Source organism: Oncorhynchus masou, chromosome 8 (assembly GCF_036934945.1).
Source record: "Oncorhynchus masou masou isolate Uvic2021 chromosome 8, UVic_Omas_1.1, whole genome shotgun sequence".
Classification (NCBI taxonomy): domain Eukaryota; kingdom Metazoa; phylum Chordata; class Actinopteri; order Salmoniformes; family Salmonidae; genus Oncorhynchus; species Oncorhynchus masou.
The window spans coordinates 19,006,551-19,020,360 of record NC_088219.1 but is presented as its reverse complement, the minus strand read 5'-3'; the positions used below and the strand labels follow the sequence as shown (position 1 = coordinate 19,020,360).

The following is a 13,810-nucleotide window of genomic DNA, read 5'->3' as shown; positions in this document are numbered from 1 at the left end:
GTAAGTATGTAAAAGAGAATGGTGGACTTGATTTTGCAGCAGAAAAATATTCAGGTTGTGCTGTAATGAATGGACCAGAAAAAGGTTACCAGATTGTTCAACAACAGGGAAAGCTTGTCCTACAGTTCTCTGAAAACTGTTTTTGTGACAAACTACTAGGCCAATATATCTCTTTAAGTAGGCCTCCTTTGTCTTGTCAATGTTGTTGAGCAGCATTTCCCTGACCACAAGAGGATAATATGAAGGGAATGCCATCCAATATCTGAGCAGGGAAGCACAGAGAACAGGATAGATAGGCCCTTACCACAATAACATCGAAACCAAGCATGTCTGTGGACAAACCCCTTCTACAATAGGCTAGATTAATGAAGTAAGCTGGAGCTTTCTAATGTCCAGGTATGATTAGAAGAAAGGTTCCCATCTGCCTCCCGCTACAATGTGTCTATCTGAAGGTGAATGGGTGAATCAGGTTTTTAAGGCCCTTCACTGCCCTGTAGGTTGAGGTCAGTGTTAGACAGTACAGGACAGAGGAACATTCAGGGCACCATTTTACTGGTCCATAATTTATTAAATCAACACAACTGAAATATGGGTCATTTCGGGTTACTGTGGATGGAGTGCCAAAGCCCTTAACATTTTGCATATAAAAATAAAATAAAAAGGATTAACCCTACTGTCAGTTGGTAAAAGATGTTTTATAAAATATGTTTGTTATTTTTTGTTGTTGTACAAGCACCTCTCAAACCTGTACACGACACAGAGATCATTAGCTAATCCATTAACTACACTTGCTAAAACATACCAACTACTGGGCACAGATGTGACTGACAAAAAGGAACACTTGAAGAGGACATGGACTAACTGGTTGCTTGAAATCCCTGGTTCTTTATGTAGGGTTTGACTGAATGCAGCTTGACCACCCTTTCCCAGTTTCCTCTGCCAAAACAGCTGACAAGACAGACCAACAACCCATGCATGGTTTCTAGTGACACAGAGACGGGGAGCAACTGGTCCTGAATACGGCAAGCACCTCAACAAACAGCAGCATGTCATGAGGAAATAACGGATTTGAACAAATCAACCCACGATGACCAGTGCCAAGGGTTTAAGGTTAGCTAATGTAATGTCCACAAGATCTAAGCGTTTTTAGCTAGATCTCCAGAAGCCTCCACAAGATCTAGCGTTTCTCCAGAAGCTATCTCCAGCCTCCACAAGATCTCATAGCGTTTTGACTAGCTAGATGCCATCTCCAGAAGCCTCCACAAGATCTCATAGCGTTTTGACTAGCTAGATGCTATCTCCAGAAGCCTCCACAGGATCTCATAGCGTTTTGACTAGCTAGATGCTATCTCCAGAAGCCTCCACAAGATCTCATAGCGTTTTGACTAGCTAGATGCCATCTCCAGAAGCCTCCACAGGATCTCATAGCGTTTTGACTAGCTAGATGCTATCTCCAGAAGCCTCCACAAGATCTCATAGCGTTTTGACTAGCTAGATGCCATCTCCAGAAGCCTCCACAAGATCTCATAGCGTTTTAACGAGAGCACATGAAAGTGCACAACTATGGCAACCGTCAGTCATCAAGCATGTAATGCCAAATGTGGATGTAAAACATTGATTAGGCCGACATCAGGTTTCATTATTTGTCATTGTGGCCACAAGCTTCAGTTAAAATGGTATAAAAGCAGCGGAAGTGATGAGGACTCTTAACAAACAGCACAAAGGAGTTCAAACGCTGGAGTGTATTCATCAGTCGGATTCCGTTGCAAATGTAAAACTTACATCAATGAAAATGAGTTTCTATTATACAAATTCAGGTAGTCCTCTCTGTTTTGTTCCATTTTGCCGGTTTACTCTAGGAACCAAACAGTAAACAGGTTTCATTGCAAAACTTTTTGCGACAGACTCCGGCTAATAAATGCATCCCTGATGCTAACCCATACTAACTGAGTAAGTCCAGATAATGTCTCACAGGCCCAGATTCCTAGCCAGGACCAAAACACAAATTTTGAGAGGAAACCCAACTTTTGGGACCAAAGCCACCAGAATAAAGTAAACTCGTAGAGGAAGTAAACACAGAGGTTACAGAGAAGGGGGGGGGGGGGGGGCAAACATCTTAAGCCTACAAAACAACCACATGCATTAAAAACAGAATATGGCTTTAAGTAGTTGTAGCATATCCCTGTCACTAGACTCAAGTCTCCCTCATTGGTTTTTCCTCTCAAACCAACTAGCATGAAATAACAGGATGAAGGTATTTTTCTCAGAGGACAATGAATGAGAGGACAATGCGCTCTGCAGTCAACTCTCCAACCCTATCACAACCTCCAGCCCTGCAGTCAACTCTCCAACCCTATCACAACCTCCAGCAGTCAACTCTCCAACCCTATCACAACCTCCAGCCAACTCTCCAACCCTATCACAACCTCCAGCCAACTCTCCAACCCTATCACAACCTCCAGTCAACTCTCCAACCCTATCACAACCTCCAGCCCTGCAGTCAACTCTCCAACCCTATCACAACCTCCAGCCAACTCTCCAACCCTATCACAACCTCCAGCCAACTCTCCAACCCTATCACAACCTCCAGCCAACTCTCCAACCCTATCACAACCTCCAGCCCTGCAGTCAACTCTCCAACCCTATCACAACCTCCAGCTCTGCAGTCAAATCTCCAACCCTATCACAACCTCCAGTCAACTCTCCAGCCAATTCTCCAACCCTATCACAACCTCCAGCCAATTCTCCAACCCTATCACAACCTCCAGCCAATTCTTCAACTCTATCACAACCTCCAGCCCTGCAGTCAACTCTCCAACCCTATCACAACCTCCAGTCAACTCTCCAACCCTATCACAACCTCCAGCCCTGTGGATCACTTTCACTAGCGGCCTGCTTCACAGAGACAAGGGACAGAGACAACCTCCTTTGACGCAGCTAAAATGGCTTCCTCCATACGTTTCTCAAGTTGGAAAGAAGAGCGGGTGAAAATATCTGAGCTGGAGCCGTACAAATTCAATTCAAGTTTTGCAGGTTTCATTACAAAACACTATGAACACTCAGGGGTGGAAATGAACATCTTTCATTTTGTCACGATCCTATTCATGATTTAATATAGCGCTTTCAATCTCCTGTCGGATGTGAACTTATCAACAAACTTCTAACCACACACAGAAAAGCAAACACGTGTGGGGTAATGTAATAAAAAAGACCAGCAAATACTAGTGGCGTGGCATCACAACCCTACAATCTACAGCACTACAAGGGTTACAAAGGCCAAACCAACCTAAGTCCATTTCTTGAGAAGAATCGCACAATTGAGGAAAAGATGGAGTCTTCCAGAACAGCTGTTGGCTTGCTACATGACACACATAATGCCAAGCTGGCTACGAAGAAAGGATTCAACAGAAAAAGAAAAACATTTCCCTAATAGATGGGACACTGTAGCTAAGCCTACACGAAATATGAGCCTATACCTTTATGCATTACAAATTCACCATATATATGACTTGCTTCCATCCACAGAATCAAAAGCCTGATTAGGATTGTTTGAAAATAATACATTTCGGAAAATTGAGTATTTGTGAACAAAAATAAAAACTAAAGGGGTTATATTGATATATATGCTGCAAAAACTAAATCAATAGGAAGATAAAAAATAAAAGATTTTTGTTTTTTCTCGTCATTATCAATTGATGCTCATTTTGCCACCCGTTGCCACGTCAACGTCTGGGAGAGCGTCAGCATGGCAACGGAAACTATCATCATAAAATGGTACAGTAGTAGAGATAACTAGACCAGGAGGGGGCGGGCTCTCCTGGGAAAAGGTCCGCAGAGAGGTCCAGTGATTGGTCATGCGGCTCGCTGTCAGGAATAATGGTTGTATGGGGGTAGAGGGTGCCCGGTGCCGTTCTGGTAGTGATGGTGCTGGCGGTGGGCAATGTACTCAGCATAGCTCATTGTCATCTTCTCGCTACGGTACCTAAACAAGAGGAGAGGGAAGTTAGAGAAGGAACAGTTACCCCAACTTACCTGGCAGTGGCACTAGCATCTCTACACCCTAATGCTCTATGGATCCAGCAGTGCTCCTTCACTGATTCCTGTCTGTACTGTGGCAAACAGGACCACGGTGAGCTTTGGGAGGTTCCCCTACAGTAATGATGCACCAGTCACATATTCCCAGCAGTAAGTAACACTTTCATCATCTACACTGAAGGCAGAACCAAGGCCAGCAGCAGTGGAAGACAGCAACCGGTGTGAAAGGAGAGCAGCCTCTCTTACCTGGTCAACTTAATGGTCTTCCTGAAGTCATTTGTGATGGGAGCTTTGTAGCCTCCCTTTCGTAGTAAGGAATCTATGGTCTGAATGTGGTCCCATCCTGCACAGAGAAGGTTATATCTCCTTGAATCCCACTTCTCTCTAGAACCAAGACCTTCAGTCATACAGACATTATACAACGGTGATGGGACACACGATTCCACTTACCTTGCTCTTTTGCGACCTCTGGTAGGTAGGTGGCGGTACGCTTTGATCCTTTTTCATTGAAAAACTCTATCCTAATGCCATGAACACCCACCTACAGGCCAGAGAAAGGAGAGACAGAGACAGAGGGCAGAACAGACATCACATGAATGGACAGGAACAACAGACATATGCCTATATACACTACATGTCTTCGGCCACACACTCCAGAAAAACTGCAGCATTACCTAACAGAGTTACTAACCTATAGAAGTATGAGATACCATACCCGGTCACAGGGAGGGCTAACTCTTGAAATTCCGTCTGTCACTACAGATTTAGGAAAAACAGCTTTTAGTTTCGTCGTACCTCACGTATGGAACAACCTACAGAACACCCTACAGTTGGAAGAGTTGGTGCCTTTTGGGCAAATCAGATTGTTGGTTGAGGGTCAGGATCTGGTCAAAATAACTCGGGGGATTGTTCAGTTATAATTCAAAATCACCCACCCACGCCACGGGCCCTTTCCCCGCCCCCCCTGGGTCTGCAAGGTCACTGCTTACGTCCTCACATAAAAGACAGACTGCCTGTGTATGGTGCTTGTCGGCCTAAATCATGCTTGCTGTGTGGATCTCCAGGACTGCAATGGGGACCAGTTCATTCAGAACCAGAAACTGCAGCAGAGGCCTATTCCTATTTCATTCTCATCTCTACTTCACACTGGAGATTGTCTCTCCCAGCGTACTGCTCTGTGCGGAGAGCGTACTGCTCTGTGCGGAGAGCGTACTGCTCTGTGCGGAGAGCGTACTGCTCTGTGCGGAGAGCGTACTGCTCTGTGCGGAGAGCGTACTGCTCTGTGTGGAGAGTCACCTGCTCTGTGTGGAGTGTACTGCTCTGTACTGCTCTGTGTGGAGTGTACTGCTCTGTGTGTAGTGTACTGCTCTGTGTGGAGTGTACTGCTCTGTGTGGAGTGTACTGCTCTGTGTGGAGTGTACTGCTCTGTGTGGAGTGTACTGCTCTGTGTGTAGTGTACTGCTCTGTGTGGAGTGTACTGCTCTGTGTGGAGTGTACTGCTCTGAGTGGAGTGTACTGCTCTCCGGTGCACTGTAAACCTCAACTGCTGGATTCACATATGTGAAGGCTATTTAATTTCAATAAAAAATAAAATGACGGAAGAGTATTGCATAAGATGAATTAATAGCTACCTGTCTTGTTTCAGTCTCTTACCTCCCAGTCAAGGTAATCACCGACGTCCTCGAAGTTGGTGAGCAGAGACACCGAGCAGAAGAGGCGTGGCAGCTCGTCCCTCGTCACGGGGGGAAAGCGGCTGTCTTTAAGGGCACTGTGGAGACAACAGGGGACATTTAGGGACAACATCAGCTGCACTACTTTGAACCAGTTTCAACTGGAAGACCAACAGATTATCAAGGACAATGTCCACCCAAAGTCCATATTTGCGTTTCATCTCTTCTTACTATGAGCCACAGGGCATTATGTTTATAATGAAAAGAAAGACCAAATCTCTCTGATAAGAGAACATGTAAATGAAGAAACCCTGCAAGCATTTTCCTTCATCCTTTCAGAAGACATTAGCCATGAAGTGATATTTTCGTGCTACATTTCAGAAAGTGCCTATCTGAGGGGATGTAAAAATAGAATGACCTGATGGCAGGTGAGTCTCCGTATTGGCTGGACCCACAGACTCTTCATATCAGATTCTAATTTTCCCTCTCTCCCCCACTCCACTCCATCCTAACAAGAGACTGCTGCCACCACCCTTTCTGCACACGACGGCACATCATCTTCCTGCTCATGTCATGACAGCAGATGAATGGAGTCAGTTACAGTCTCCATGAGCCATAATCTACCACCACACGCTGTCCTAATTCACCAATAGGAGTGAAATGCCCCATGTGGTGATGGCATGCTGTCATAGTGCTGCCTCTTCTACATATTTGTACTGTTAGAAGACTCATATGGTAACAACACACGGGATGAACTGTGAACACTGAACAGCATCCCTTTTAAGTCCGTGATGTGTTAAATAGGACAAGCTTGGGAGTGACAAGCTGAGTTCAGTAGAAAGAGGCCCAGTCATTTCTCTTACTAGAGGGAAATGTGGGAGAGGAGCATGGAGAAGCAACATAGTGAAGACATAAAACAGGCCGGTTCCCTGAGAGTAATTGACTTCTTAGGACCTGGGGGCACGCTGGGGGACGCTGAGGGCATGCTGCGGGCACGCTGAGGGCACGCTGCGGGCACGCTGAGGGCACGCTGCGGGCACGCTGAGGGCACGCTGAGGGCACGCTGAGGGCACGCTGAGGGCACGCTGAGGGCACGCTGAGGGCACGCTGAGGGCACGCTGAGGGCACGCTGAGGGAATGATAAGCAGAGGACCTGACAAGACAGCAGATTACTGGGCAGCTAAGGCAGAGTGAAGGAAATCCATTTTTGTGTATATGTGAGTATTGAGGAGGACAACACAGCACTCTTGTACAGAACAAACAGACAAGCCTACACTAATACACTTTCAGAAGCTTCAATCTAGACAGAAGAGCTTTCAGAAGGTTATCTTGCATTTCACAGAGGCCCTTAGCAAGCAACAATGACATCCCCCACGAGTCAGGCCCCTCCAATGTCTGGAATTTCTCCTGTTTCACTGGCCCCTCCCTTTTCCTGTGCTAACATCATGGTTAGCCTAGTGGTGAGTTGGATTTTAGACAGTCCACCCATATTCTAGAATGTCCTGACCTGCTATAACATTAGCTCTCAGAGCCTCAGTGGCTTAACAACAGCCATGGAGACGTTGTAACGTCTGTGTTGCTGCAGCCATTCTCTGCAGTGCCAGTGTAAGATTCCATGTGAGAGAGGGGAATTCTACATGCTGCTGGCTGCAGGTCCGACTGATTGACTAGAGGGCAGGGTTGGCAAATCTTAACCAGACAGGAGACGGATACAAACAACAGCACCCACATACCTCTGGCACTCACAGGAGGGTAGTGAAGCTTATCCTCTCAGAAGAGTCATTAAAGAAATAAATCTGTCTTTTTACTGAGCTGACCCTTTTATCCAAATAGGTCTGGCTTGTATTAATACTGCATTTCACACATGTTCACATTTATAGGCCTATAGCTGAATACAAACACAAGACTGCACCTGAGAATGAGTACAACAGGAACGTAACTAGCCTGGCTGGCTGGCAGTGTCAGAGCACCAGGTCATTGAGTTTGACATCGCTAGCAGCCCTCTAAAAGGGCTGTCTACTAAAACAAACAGATGATCGCAACCTCTACAAAATGGCTGCTCTGGACTTCAAGTGTAACACAGAGACAAAACATGCTTTGTAAGATCCTCTGACGTTAACCTGTTCCTCCTCTACAGACCAAGACTCCTGATGCACGCTTATCCAAGGGACAGAATTAAATGATTAAATACCAGATGTGGATGCTAAACGGTGATCGGATTGGTATCTATAATCTGAAATGGAAAAGCCATTTTAATACCAGTTGTAGACAGGGAATACCAATGAAGGGGAAGGTAAATGTTTGCAGAGATAAATTAGAGAGATGAGAACATTGTCAGTCACTTCATAGTTTACTGAAACAGGACAACCAACACACACTCATGTATGACACTGATACAGTGCATGTCAGATCACTGGGAGGGTGAGGCCATGCAGCAAGGCTGAAAGGCCCTGTTGACAGTAGTGCAGATCACATGACTGACACATGCAGATAAACAGACAGAGAGAAAAAGAGACAGACAGATGGACAGAAAGACAGACAGGCAGAAGGAGACAGAGGCAGAGAGAGACAGACAGACAGAGAGGCAGACATATTCAAACCAGTTCTGCCCAGATTCTGAAGGTAATGCATTCTTTATTGGATTGTCAGATACTCGGTCTCATCCCCTGCACCCCCCCCCCACACACACACACACACACACACACACACACACACACACACACACAGACAGACACACACACAGACAGATACACACAGCTCAACCAGATCTTCTCTCTCCCACTGTGGGCCAGAGAGGCTATTAGGTTTATTAAAATCACACACCAAGACAGACTTCTAGAAACGAATTTAAAAAAGAATTTAATACAAAATCACTCTAGTAGGCCTACTTTGCATAAAATACTGTATTATATCCTTTACTGGTCGATACTGATATGAAGGTTGATATTAACCCCAGGAGGCCTGGCCCCTCTAGGGAGACAGACCACTCATCAAATGAACGCCCTGCTAAATAATTCCCTTTAAAACAGGCAATGGTGCAACTGAACAGGGCATCACAGTGTAAATGAGTTCCATACATTTCTGAGGCAAGCTGAGCACAGAGCAGCATCTCTCAGTGAGGTAAAACCCTCCCGGAGGTCCCTGGGGCAATGCCATTCCTCCGCTCCATGTACATGCTTTGCATTATTTATTCAGCACTAAAGGTCCTTTTGACGTAGACAAAACCGAAAACACACACACACACACACACAAGCTCAAAAGGTTATGTTAGTTATATTTTTGTATATGGTAGGATGGAGGGGTGTTCTATAGAATTGCTGAGTAACAAGCCAAAAGTCCCTAAACATTAACTGGATAATTAAAGGACAACCGTTACTTGGTTACAATAGCTGCTTGCAGCCATCTGCATTTGAATCATCCTGTACTTTTGTCATGAACATTATGCTCTGTGAAAAACATGAGCATTTAAACCAGGTCGCAACGGCAGAGGTGTGCCGTGCTTTGACAATGGTTATTTTCTTGTTTGTGCCCGTTTTGTCCTCCCTACAGTCAGAAGATAGCCTAACTGTGTGTTTAACACATGAACATCTTCCTAAGCATGCATTCTGTTCTGCCTGGTGAGAGAGAGATTGTGGCATTAGGAAATCTATAAATATGAATAACAAAAACCAGGGAGATTGTAATGCAGTGGGAGGGAAAGTGTCTGAAAACTAAAACAACCCCGAGATGGTTAGCACAAGCCCCGAAACAGAAACTAAAGCTGGCCTGTCTGTAAGGCTCAGTATAAATACATGATCAATAGTGATGGGGGAAAACAATTTATATACAGACAAAATAAGAAAAAGAAATCCAGAAAATCACATTGTAGTATTTTTAATTAATTTATTAGCAAATTATGGTGGAAGTATTTGGTCAATAACAAAAGTTTATCTCATTACTTTGTTATATACCCTTTGTTGGCAATGACAGAGTTCAAACGTTTACTGTAAGTCTTCACAAGGTTTTCACACACTGTTGCTGGTATTTTGGCCCATTCCTCCATGCAGATCTCCTCTAGAGCAGTGATGTTTTGGGGCTGTTGCTGGGCAACACGGACTTTCAACTCCCCCCAAAGATTTTCTATGGGGTTGAGATCTGGAGACTGGCTCACTCCAGGACCTTGAAATGCTTCTTACGAAGCCACTCCTTCGTTGCCCGGGCAGTGTGTTTGGGATCATTGTCATGCTGAAAGACCCAGCCACGTTTCAACTTCAATGCCCTTGCTAATGGAAGGAGGTTTTCACTCAAAATCTCACGATACATGACCCCATTCATTCTTTCCTTTACACGGATCAGTCGTCCTGGTCCCTTTGCAGAAAAACAGCCCCAAAGCATGATGTTTCCACTCCCATGCTTCACAGTAGGTATGGTGTTCTTTGGATGCAACTCAGCATTCTTTGTCCTCCAAACACGACAAGTTGAGTTTTTACCAAAAAGTTATATTTTGGTTTCATCTGACCATATGACATTCTCCCAATCTTCTTCTGGATCGTCAAAATGCTCTCTAGCAAACTTCAGACGGGCCTGGACATGTACTGGCTTAAGCAGGGGGACACGTCTGGCACGGCAGGATTTGAGTCCCTGGCAGCGTAGTGTGTTACTGATGGTAGGCTTTGTTACTTTGGTCCCAGCTCTCTGCAGGTCATTCACTAGGTCCCCCCGTGTGGTTCTGGGATTTTTGCTCACCGTTCTTGTGATCATTTTGACCCCATGGGGTGAGATCTAGCATGGAGCCGCAGATCGAGGGAGATTATCAGTGGTCTTGTATGTCTTCCATTTCCTAATAATTGCTCCCACAGTTGATTTCTTCAAACCAAGCTGCTTACCCATTGTAGATTCAGTCTTCCCAGCCTGGTGCAGGTCTACAATTTTGTTTCTGGTGTCCTTTGACAGCTCTTTGGTCTTGGCCATAGTGGAGTTTGGAGTGTGACTGTTTGAGGTTGTGGACAGGTGTCTTTTATACTGATAACAAGTTCAAACAGGTGCCATTAATATAGGTAACGAGTGGAGGACAAAGGAGCCTCTTAAAGAAGAAGTCTGTGAGAGCCAGAAATCTTGCTTGTTTGTAGGTGACCAAATACTTATTTTCCACCATAATTTGCAAATAAATTCATTAAAAATCCTACAATGTGATTTTCTGGACGTTTTCCCCTCATTTTGTCTGTCATAGTTGAAGTGTACCTATGATGAAAATTACAGGCCTCTCTCACCTTTTTAAATGGGAGAACTTGCACGACTGGTGGCTGACTAAATACTTTTTTGCCCCACTGTAGTTGCATATTGGGATATTACTTTTTGACGATAGATTGTATAGTTTTGACAATATTCTAATATACATTTTGCGCTAGTTAGCTGTACCTCCACAAAAACTTTACTATTTTTCCTCGTTGCTTGTTCTCCATCTTCTTTTTAAACAGGGAGCCAATTTGTTTTCAGCACTTTTATTTCCATTACTGAACAAAACTAGTTTTCTTCATGGCTCTCTCTTGTTCCTCTGCAGCAGACATATGGGGAGCCGTATGTTTGGAGCATCGGTATCGCAATACATATAGAATCGCAATACATATCGTATAGGCACTTAAGTACCGTGATAATATCGTATCGTGATTCCCTAGCAACTCCCAGCCCTTATGGTCAGACACGGCTAACAAGCTAGAAAATCATAGCATTACTTTTTTTATGCAAGACATGAAGGATAATCTTTGATTTTATCAAAGAAGCCAGTTATATTGATAACGTTACTGTTGGAGTTAAACACCAAAAGGCCCCCTTTTTCCCAGAAGTACCCCAGGCCTCACTAATGACATTAGTGCCCACAGAGGCAGGCGGGCTGAGTGAACAAAACCCTCAGCTTTATTGGCATCCTCATCTGGACGCTTCGTCCTGTTTTTTTTGGTTCCCCTTCACAACACACTGCTCTCCCCCTCCCCCAACCTCCCAACTCTTGAAAAACAAATGAACCGAGAGGCCTGCCATTTGTGGTACCTAGATACAGTTCAATCCACTGAGGAAACTTTTTTTTAAACATTCTCCTCAAACCTCGACTGTACCTACGGTGAACTCAACCAAAACAAAAGGTAGGGTAAACACAGTTAACACACCAATACTCTGCTTGACGCTGTTCAAAAATATGCATGCCAACTAAATAAATACAATACATGTTGCTTAAGTATTAATGTAAGGGCTCCTATGTTATCAGATCAAATGAATTAAGTGATTTAGTCCAGTAAACTTGACATTTTCTGTGACAGCAGAAGTTTGAACTCTGTTGCAGTGCATGACCTCCTCTACAGGCCTCCGTGTGGAGTCATCCTAGCAACAGCGCTGGCCAATAGGAGGCTGGCAGGAGTCTTAACTTGTAGCCAATAGGAGACCAGTTCCAGATGTCAGTGAGTATGTGTGCCTGTGAGTGAATGTGTTTGCCACTGTATGTGTGTGAGAAAGAGATAGAGAGCTACAGATCAGTCTCACGTGCACCCCCACCCATTCAAATAGTGTTATTTGTTCCTGTCCACCTGGTATGCTGCTTCTCCCCAATGAATTAGCAATTTCCTTACAAAACCCAACAACACAGAATTGTTTCGATGATGGTGGGTGTTCCTTTCAGTGACAGAATAATAAGAACGCAAAAAGATAGCTAGATTCACACCCAGAGAACTCAAAATATGTCTGCCATATTGTTTACTTGAATATATCCAAAGGGAACTGTTGGGTGAATGTTTTCTCCCAAAAGATTTGCTGTCATCCCTTTTTTCCCTCCTCTCTTTTTGTTCATGCCTATGAGGCAAAAATGTGGAGATATCCCAGCAGGAGACAGAACACAGACACGGTGCTCCTGCTAGTGCCTACAATCGTCTCCCCAGTCACATGCTCACCACCCTCCGTCTCATAGTACTTGACGGGTCAGAACCAGCTGCTCTGCTTTTATCTTCCACTGAGGGCGCAGGGTCCAACGTTAACTTTTTTTTCTCATTGGCCCAAAAATAATTTCTACTTGCCCGGACATGGTTTTTAAATGCATTGGGTTCATGCAGGGCCTATAGGTTGCCATGATTCTCTCTGCATTCAGCTATTAATAGGCTACATTTGGTTATTATGATATGTAATAAAAAGCTGTGTAATGCACACTGAACCAAAACTATAAAACGCAACAACTTCAAAAAGAGTTTACTGAGATTCTACAGTCAACTCAAATAAATTAATTTGGCCTTCATCTATGGCTTTCACATGACTGGGAATACAGATATGCATCTGTTGGTCACAGGTACCTTTTTTTTTAAGTAGGGGCGTGGATCGGAAAGCCAGTCAGTATCTGGCATGTCCAGCATTTGCCTCATGCAGTGCGACATCTCCTTCACAGAGTTGATCAGGCTGTTGATTATGGCCTGTGGAATGCTGTACCACTCCTCTTCAACGTCTGTGTGAAATTGCTGGATATTGGCAAACTGGAACACGCTGTCATACATGTTGATCCAGAGCATCCCAAACATGCTCAATGGGTGACATGTCTGATGAGTACGCAGGCCATGGAAAAACTGCCGATATTTTCAGCCTCCTGGAATTGTGTACAGATCCTTGTGACATGGGGCCATGCATTATCCTGCTGAAACATGAGGTGATGGCGGAGGCTGAATGGCACGACATTAGGCCTCAGGATTTCGTCACGGTAAAGTGCCATTGAGTCACTTTACGCCTACCTACATGTACATATTATTTCAATTACCTCGACTAACATGTAGCCCGCACATTGAATCGGTACCCCCTGTATATAGCCTCGTTATTGTTATTTTATTGTTGCTCATTTATTTTATTTTTGTTTAGCAAATCTTTTTCTTAACTCTTCTTTTCTTAAAACTACATTGTTGGTTAAGGGCTTGTAAATAAGCATTTTACAGTAAGGTTGTATTCGGCACGTGACATAAAATTTGATTCTATTTTTTATTTGAAAATGCAATTGTGTTCATTGTCCGTAGCTTATACCTGCCCATACCATAACCCCACCGCCACCATGGGGCACTCTGTTTACAACGTTGAGCAAAGCGCTCGCTTAACACAACGCCATACAC

General features: G+C 44.4%; 1 protein-coding gene across 1 annotated transcript in view; it reads right to left on the bottom strand.

Annotated features, from left to right (window-relative positions):
- Nucleotides 1-1,209: 1,209 nt before the first annotated feature.
- LOC135544324 (nuclear protein AMMECR1-like) overlaps nucleotides 1,210-13,810 on the bottom strand; it is a 28,827-nt gene continuing 16,226 nt past the window's right edge. Inside the window, exons 3-6 of the mRNA XM_064971843.1 lie at nucleotides 5,689-5,803; nucleotides 4,486-4,576; nucleotides 4,282-4,378; nucleotides 1,210-3,982 (exon numbers count right to left, since the gene is read on the bottom strand). Of these exons, the coding sequence (XP_064827915.1) occupies nucleotides 3,868-3,982; nucleotides 4,282-4,378; nucleotides 4,486-4,576; nucleotides 5,689-5,803 (418 nt within the window). The 3' untranslated portion in view covers nucleotides 1,210-3,867. The remainder of the gene's footprint in view (nucleotides 3,983-4,281; nucleotides 4,379-4,485; nucleotides 4,577-5,688; nucleotides 5,804-13,810) is intronic.